The sequence below is a fragment of the Austrofundulus limnaeus genome, unplaced genomic scaffold, assembly GCF_001266775.1.
Source record: "Austrofundulus limnaeus strain Quisiro unplaced genomic scaffold, Austrofundulus_limnaeus-1.0 Scaffold48, whole genome shotgun sequence".
Classification (NCBI taxonomy): Eukaryota; Metazoa; Chordata; class Actinopteri; order Cyprinodontiformes; family Rivulidae; genus Austrofundulus; species Austrofundulus limnaeus.
In genome coordinates this window covers 882,724-891,236 of record NW_013952450.1, presented here as the reverse complement: position 1 = coordinate 891,236, position 8,513 = coordinate 882,724, and the positions used below count along the sequence as shown (strand labels likewise).

General features: G+C 42.6%; 2 protein-coding genes across 3 annotated transcripts in view; one reads left to right on the top strand and one right to left on the bottom strand.

Moving 5' to 3' along the window:
- The window catches only part of znf668 (zinc finger protein 668), a 5,183-nt gene extending 1,525 nt beyond the window's left edge, over positions 1 to 3,658 (top strand). Inside the window, exon 2 of the mRNA XM_014008154.1 lies at positions 484 to 3,658. Coding sequence (XP_013863608.1) covers positions 501 to 2,450 — 1,950 coding nt within the window. The 5' untranslated portion in view covers positions 484 to 500 and the 3' untranslated portion in view covers positions 2,451 to 3,658. The remainder of the gene's footprint in view (positions 1 to 483) is intronic.
- Positions 3,659 to 4,007: 349 nt separating this feature from the next.
- LOC106517362 (circularly permutated Ras protein 1) overlaps positions 4,008 to 8,513 on the bottom strand; it is an 18,845-nt gene continuing 14,339 nt past the window's right edge. For both annotated transcript variants that reach the window (XM_014008153.1, XM_014008152.1), the window contains exons 15-21: positions 8,005 to 8,111; positions 7,766 to 7,878; positions 6,257 to 6,374; positions 4,803 to 4,943; positions 4,485 to 4,578; positions 4,369 to 4,395; positions 4,008 to 4,283 (exon numbers count right to left, since the gene is read on the bottom strand). In XM_014008153.1, coding sequence (XP_013863607.1) covers positions 4,182 to 4,283; positions 4,369 to 4,395; positions 4,485 to 4,578; positions 4,803 to 4,943; positions 6,257 to 6,374; positions 7,766 to 7,878; positions 8,005 to 8,111 — 702 coding nt within the window. In that variant the 3' untranslated portion in view covers positions 4,008 to 4,181. The remainder of the gene's footprint in view (positions 4,284 to 4,368; positions 4,396 to 4,484; positions 4,579 to 4,802; positions 4,944 to 6,256; positions 6,375 to 7,765; positions 7,879 to 8,004; positions 8,112 to 8,513) is intronic.

Below are 8,513 nucleotides of genomic sequence, written 5' to 3'. Positions count from 1 at the left end.
CAAATGCATTGTGTGTCAAATAATTTTGTTTTCATAACAGATGCTCTACTGTTTTGATTGACCCAGTAAACATTTTTGCTTCATTTTAGTTCATTTGATTTACTCCAATAGTTTTCCAGATATAATGATACAATTCAGGAATACGGGTATTAGCCCAATGTAAACAAATAACTTTTGTCTGGATATTTAACTCAACAAATTTGAGTGCATATGTGTACAAATATATCAAAATTATCTGATTTCTCTGTCCTAAACAGCTCTTCTATGAATGTGACCATTTCTGACTTTTTTTTTTCATTTGTCAGTTTGTTTTTTTTAATGGTACATCAAATATGTATTGCACTAAATACACAGCTAGTTCAGTTCCATTAATTTAGGATATTTAAACTAATATTGAGTTCATTTTATCGCAAAAGTTTAGCATAAAACTATAATAATTTAAAAATAAATTTTACAACGTGCCCTCATTTTATTGACTTGCAGAAAAAGAAAAAAATAAGATGGCCTCTCCTCAGCCTGGCAGCCCACCTCTTGCAGAGCAGTACCCCCCACCTGAGCAAGAAGAGACCCAACAAGAAGAGGAGGCCGTAACGGATCAGTCTGCTAAAAAACGTGGCAGGGGCAGGCCTCCAAAAGCCAAAATCCTCGTCAAATGCTCCACGTGCRCAAAGGCCTTTAGGAGTCTGTCGGCTCTGCAGAGCCACACGCTGTCGGCGCACGCAAAGCAGCAACATGCGTGTTCGGAGTGTGCGAAAACATTTTCCAGCAAAGCTCAGCTCTCGAAACACGAGCGCACCCACTCGTCCCAGCGCCCCTTTCAGTGTTCGGATTGCCACAAAGCCTACAAGACGTCCACAGAGCTACGGAACCACAGCCGCTCCCACACCGGAGAGAAACCCTTTGTGTGCACAGAGTGTGGCAAGGCCTTCATGCAGGCCATCTGTCTGAAGATTCACATGACGCAGCACAGTGGAGAGCGACCCTACTCGTGCCGCCAGTGCTCCAAGAGCTACCCCACGCTGTCCAAACTAAAGGTGCACGAGCGCTCCCACACTGGGGAGAAGCCGTACTTCTGTGCTGAATGTGGGAAGAGTTTCGCGGATCCTTCTGTGTTCCGGAAACACAAACGGAACCACCAGGGCCACCGGCCGTACGCCTGCAACGACTGTGGCAAAACCTACACYGAGCTGAAGGACCTAAAGAACCACGAACGCTCGCACACCGGAGAGAAACCATTCCTGTGCTCTGACTGCGGCAAAGCCTTCTCCCGCTCCTCCTCGCTGGCGTGCCACCAGCGCATCCACTCTCAGAGCAAACCCTACCAGTGCGAGCTGTGCGGGAAGGGCTTCACCCAGCTGTCGTCCTACCAGTCCCACCTCCGCACGCACTCGGGCGAGAAGCCCTTCCTGTGTCCGCAGTGTGGCAAGATGTTTTCCGACCCCTCCAGCTTCCGGCGGCACCAGCGAGCGCACCTGGGTTTCAAGCCGTACCCCTGCGACAAGTGCTCGAAGCGGTTCCGGCAGCCGGCYGACCTCGCCGTGCACGAGCGCGTCCACTCCGGGGAGAGGCCCTACAAATGCCAGAGCTGCGACAAGGCCTTCGTGGCGTCCTGGGACCTGCGGCGCCACATGCTCGTCCACACGGGCCTCCGGCCCTTCTCGTGCACCGAGTGCGACAAGTCGTTCGCCGAGCGCTCCAGCCTCAACAAGCACCGGCGCGTGCACTCTGGAGAGAGGCCCTTCAAATGCGAGGAGTGCCTGAAGTCGTTCGTCGTCTCCTCCAGCCTGCGCAAACACGAGAGGACCCACCTGGCCGAGCAGCTGGCRCAGAAGCGGCGGCAGCAGGAAGAGGGTGACGACGACGCGTCCACCTCCGGCTTCRCCGCTCCCACGACTCTCCCTCAGTTCTCCTGCAGCTACTGCGACGCCACATTCGGTACCTGGGAGGAAGCTCAGACCCACGAGACTCTTCACTCCATTGACCCCGCTCCTCCGGCTGTYGCCAAAATCRTGCCCCTGGGCTCGCACGTCTGCGMGACCTGCCACACGGAGTTTGCGCAGCCGGCGGACCTGCAGGAGCACGAGAAGCAGCACCCGAAGCCGAGGCCGCACGTCTGCGACAGCTGCGGCAAGGGTTTCCTCAACAAATCGGGACTGCGCAAACACCAGAAGATCCACTCTGCCAGCAAGCCGCACAACTGCCCCCACTGCGGCAAAGCCTTTCTGTTCGCCGCCTACCTTCGCAAGCACTTACGGACTCACGCAGGAACGGCACAAATGGACGATCTTCGCGTCATTCACCTGGACCCGGTCCCTCCTTCCCCGCCTGCCGGTGAACTTTCCGCCTCCACGATCGAGCCCTGCGCCATATCTCTGACGGTCCCYGTGAGCGTCTCTTTGACTTCTTTCCAGACTCTGCCTGAGTACTTAGCGAAGGATGAGAAACTTTAAACTGTTTTACTGTATCGATCATTTTTATTTCACAAATAACAGCAATCTGGTCTTTTTTATTATTAATTTAGAGATCTGGGCCAGTGTTTATCAAACTTCTTAGAGTGGATTTTAGTCTTAAGAATTTTGATAACACCTTCGTCTGAAAGTAGGAGTAAATTTAAGAAATTCTCAGCACTTGAGACAAAACTAAAGTAAGGTGTGGAAAACAGGTTAAGTCAGGCAATACAAAGAAAAACGGGGAAAATGACACATCAGTGTGTATGATGTTGGACATAAAGGTGGATGTTTCTGTAATACCTTATTTTTAATTTTTTWATAGTCAGATGGTGAGTGAATGTAGACTATGATGTAAAATTATTTCTTAGGATTTTCACAATTTTATCTTGACATTTCTCAGAATGTTCTTGAACGTGAAATCCGATGCAATAACTGCGCCTTACGTGTGGTTTTCTAAAATCACCCAGGATCAGCACAGTAAATCAGCTCCAAGGCTGACACTTAAGATAAGGCTGACACTTAAGATAAGGCTGACACTTAAGATAAGGCTGACACTTAAGATAAGGCTGACACTTAAGATTTGGTCCTACATTTCGCTTAAAGTGAGACTGAAACACTTGATAACTGACTTTTGAGCCAAGAAACTTAACATCACTCTTAAGAGCTTTCCTAACAAGTTTGATAAATACAGGCCCTGATTCTGAGGGTAAAAAATGTATATTTTAAATTCACTATATAAAAAAAGAGTTAGTGCTTTGTCATTGTTTTGTGTTACTATAATATTTGATAAATGTTACTTATATCAGTGTTTTAAATATTTTACTATTAATATTCCATCATGAAATTATCTGTAACCTGTATTACGATTAATGTTGCAAACGCTCACTTTATACAACTTGCAGTAGAAAAAAATTACTCAGCTTGTCTTGCCTTTTTTTTTTAGTGAACATTTTTTTTCCTGGGATCAAATCATTTCACTCTGCATATATTTGTATTAATATCCAAGTAGTTGTGATTTTAAAATAATGGTCAGACATTCCAAAGTGCAATCCCTTTTTATACCAATGACATGTAAAAAAAATGTCTTGAGTTTTCTGTTTGTGCAAAATAAAATTGTGTTTATAATTTTTCCAGCATCTGTGTATAAGTACAAGCTTTTCGATTTTTTTTAAATGGAGAGAAGTGGACAAATAAACTCAGAGATGAGATGTTTTTTTTTTTCATGGCTCACTGAATACTTTTTAATAAAATTCTCAGAAAGTAATCTTTGGATGAACGTCGACATCCTGATTCAAGATGGCTCCCACGGCTAATGTACCTCAGACAACCACAAAACTGACTAATTCAGGCAGATTTGCAGATATTGAGCTAAAGTTTCTGTCAGTAGTAGCAGAGTCATCCTCAACACTTAAAACTCTAACATCTCAGTACTCCGCTTCATGCCGTTTATCAGTTCAACTAAACTGGATGAAACRCGTTCCCTTCTGCTCAAAAGATAATTTAAAACGAATGAAAGGTGATTTATATTCTTTCAAGAAATGACAAGTCTTTGTTTTGTATAGATTAGTTGAGACACTTTATATTGGATAAATTTATATTTGTGTTTTGATCAGTGCAAAAACAACCATACTGTGTACTTTCGCACCATTTTTTGACACAAACAATTTTTATATACATTAAATATTTTCATTTAGACAGAAAACGATGGCCCAAATGCAGCATTCAGCTTCATCACCARTGAATTGAGCTGCTTCTGGGGAGCTGCTGGTAAATGGACTTCCTGTTGCTGTGCTTTATGGTGAAGAGCAGCGCCGCGCCGGCRTCCGTTAGAGACTGGTGGGAGGAGGACAATTAGAGTCAAAGCTCAGGGAAATGGGGCTCCTCTGAAAGCATTTAGGCAATTAAAGACTTGAATTACCTGCGTGTCAGAAATGACAGAACTGTTCTGGAAAATGAAAAAAAAAAGAGAGAGGGTTAGTGATTGAGGTGTGTTGGGTTCAGTAAAAGGCTCTGAGTTTGATAAAAGCAGCTCACCCTTGTGAAGTTCTGGATGTTCTTGTATATCGGCTCTATGGTTGGCAGCCAGTCGCTGGATGTCTGATTGTTCCCCGCACTGCGATTGTACTCTCTGCAAAACAGAACGTCTCTCAAACTCAAGACACAATCAGCATCCAAGCAAACAAAATGTATTCAGGAGCACACCTGACTGCAGGCTGCTTAAATTAGTCTTTGTGTTGAGTGTGTGGCGGCAGCCTTCATTAAATCCCCTTTGTTGGGTTTAAGCATAAAGCAGCTCTGCGACTGGCCGCCCRCTAATGCTGCCGTCAGCCCGAGCTACCTGCTGTTACTCACATCGCCCTCTCGATAAGCTTCTGCTGCAGCTCTCCCTCCTTCTTGGCGGCCATGAGGCGGCCTCTGACGGCCAGAGAGGCGCTGGCCTGCAGCGAGTTGAGCTGGAGGATGGCGAGGGACAGGGAGGCCAGGACCGCCGAGCTGAGGAGGATCAGGAGAGTTCTCAACATTTACAGCTGCAGGACTGCTATTATATTACAGCACACACACACACACACACACGCACGCACGCTATCTGCTCACAGGATGAATGGCGTGACCTTCAGTGTGAGTAACTGTCAGAATAAATGAGAACTCACGTTTGCAAAGAGAAAACAGCCGACTCTCAACAGCGTTCTGGACTAATTTAAACCAATTTGCTTGTGAGTTAAACTGAAGTTGCTACAAAACATTAAAAAAAACAACATGTGTGTAATAATTTGTTTTTCTGAAGGTGAAACCACAATTAGCAAAATGAAGAAAGATTCCAAAATTTCAACATCTGCAACCTAATCTAAGAGGAAAACGCTGACGTTTGGATGCATTGAACGATAGAAAAAGTGCTGYCGGKGGTTCATTASGGTCACCRTGGTAACCACATCTGTGTCTGTCACTCCCTGGCTTCAAARTGAGACAAAAACCGATTGAAAGATAAGCCTCAAACAAGCAGCCGCTGAGTGAAAACAATTGAGCTGAGTCTTAACAACTCCTAAACATTAGTGGCAGAAAACTAAGGTTCGACAATTCAACAGTGTTTTGTGTTGCTTTATGACAAATTAATTCCACTTTTGAAGCGACGTTTAGGAGATTAAACATGCTGTAATCTTGGGAACGCTCTTGAAGGGATTTGTAAAAAAACAAAAACACTGTCAGACCTACAGCAGTGATCCTCAAAGACAAAAATATTTACGTTTTGATGAGTTATCTTTACATATACAGTATTTTTAAAAAGTTGTGTTTGCAAAAAATTTGAAAATTTTTAGACAGGGTGACATTAAATAAGTTAAACATTTCATAAAAAAAAAACCCAAATCAGAAAACCTAAACTGTGATTTTGCAAAAAACCATTAAAGATATAAAAATGTCAGCTTRGTCACATAAAGTCCAACTTTCTGGGATCTATTTTAACTTCAATGTTTCTTCTGTGAAATACTGGATGTCTGTGCTTCAGAGCTCTGATGAGAGCTTTGGTTTTCTCACCTATTTTGTCAAAATCCATTATCTATAGGGAAATTACTCACAATTGCTTGTGAATTGTGTCTACGTTGTACAAGCTGATCGAGGCGTGCATTTTATATATAAATGTGTTTATATTTAAACTATAGGGAGTGAAAACAGATTAAAAATAACCAAAAATAATTCAGTGCTTATGCACTCTTACAGGAAAGCTTAAGACAGAGCAACAGGCATTCAGCAACCTCACACACTTCACAAAGATTCATGTTTATTTTAGATGACAGCAGCATTAATGGTACCTGTCATCATTAATGTCTTGCTCTGCAGTCATCACTCTCAGCAGCATCTGGCCRTTGTTCCTCATGTACCTGATCTGCAGCTGGATGAACACTGGGCTGCCAGAAATCAATGCAGGCGCTGAAAATAAACAGAAAAATAAGGTGYGAACGAGGAACCTGTGATTAGATCTGCTCAGGTAATTTATCAGCTTTACTGCACACCCTTTAGATACTCGGTGATCACAAGTTTGCATTCACTACATCCAAATGCAGAATAAACAAACAAATAAAATACAAATAAACAGAACAATGTTTTTTTACTGTATCAGTAAAGAGCCTTCATTATGCAGATTTACTGCCCACACACACTCTTTAATAACACCTATTGGTAACACAGCAAGACCAGCAAACATGAAGAATGTTGTTRAATGGATAATTCACTCAAACCTCCCAGTTCAGATTTATGAGCTAAAATAAGTTTGAAAAATAAACTTATTCACAAGACACCAWTCGGGGTGAATTTCTTCTGAAATTTGTGCCTCAGGAGGATTTAGTCACCTTAGTCTTCTTTATTAACAGTGAACCTTTAAATTTCCATGAAACTATCGTTTGTTGAATGTTTTACATGAATTATGTTAGCAGCAGTAAGCATGATAAATGTCATTGTGAAAGACTGGAAATTWAGAAATATACAGAACTTTCAGTTATGTAGTAATAAAAAATAAATTGCGTTATCTAGAGGTTAAGCTGTCCGATGTTAAACTGATAAAGCTATAGTCATGTTTTGGATTAACTGCATGGTGCAGCCATAGCTTGACTCCAACGGTAAATCAGATGTAGGAGTGCATCTAATAATTACTTTGTTTCACTAAAATCTGTCCTGTGGTTCATGAGATATTTTGCTAACAGATAAACAGCATTGTAGAATTATTCCATTTTAAATAAAAACATTGATATATTGATCAATTATCTCCCTTTCCCCTTAGGGGATGACAATAATAAACATGGACTTTTTGCCAAGCTGGTTTGAAATGTCCTTAAYTGGAAATAGATTTTTGAAAAATAAATTAGCAGTCATCAGATTAAGTCCAAGAATTTAGGTGCAAAAAACCATTTTAATCCATGAATTAGTCTCTCAGGTTAATGAAATATTTCTCTCTGACAGACGTCTGTTTTTTATCAGGTAGCTTCTCCTTTGTTTTCCAAGTCCCAAGTAGCAGCTAAACATGAACCTCTGCTGCAGCCAAGCAATGTTTAAAGGCTCCATTTGTTATTTTCTCTTTGTAAACWGTTTTTTATGTGGAATAACTTTGGCTGCCTCTCACTTCACAGTGTTGCCACCACTGTTGTCTCATCGCTAGACTTCAAAGTGTTGTTTGTTGGCAGCAAAATAAAAATGACCACATCTTGAAATATTCTAATACCTGGCACCACAAACCTCCTGTTTCCTTTGAATTCAAGCTGAAACACAGCTGAGAGAGGAAAAAAAAAGAGACGGCACCCTGTTGATCATTCAGTTTTATTCCTCACCTTCTGCGTCTCGCTCATTGGCTCCAAACTGCATGGTGATCTCCGTCTCTGGGTCCACGTTCCCCACCTCTCTGGTCCCTYTGTGTCCGGCCTCCTTCTCTCCCCTCATTCGCCTGCAGCAAAGCAGAACATGAGTCAGTGCTGCGGGCTTTGTTACTGCTGCAGCTCCAAGGACCTGAGAATCCTTTCATGTGCCAAGAATCTGGGAAGCATAATGCTGGTGGTGGTGCAGATCTTACAGTGATTTGGGCAGCAGCAACGTTACTGCACAGTGTGTGGCGATGGTCCTGTTCTGAATTATCTCTTCGAACTCCGAGTGCAGCCGGTTGAGKTTGGCTGTCACCACCTGGAGAAAACAGAAATTGGTGAAGCAAAATAAATAAATAAATTTAAAAAATAATTACAATTTGCTTAGGAAACCATCCCCTTTATACTAAAGAGGAGAGGGGCCATCCGATCTGTAACCAGCACTCAGTTTAAAAGCCAGCCTCTCTGATGGTATGGGGTTGCTTTAACCTCTTAAGAAACCCCAACGGGTTTTCTTGATGTTTTTTGCTTGAAATACCATGTTGAAATGTAATAGAGTGTATCTCAGCATTTACAAACTCTACTTAAATAATCTTGGTTTCAAAATAAAGCTAACACTTGGGAGATTTTATCAAAAGTGTAAGAATTACTGCTGTGGTTTTAGAGATATTGAGGATGGAACACACACACACACACACACACACACACACACACACACACA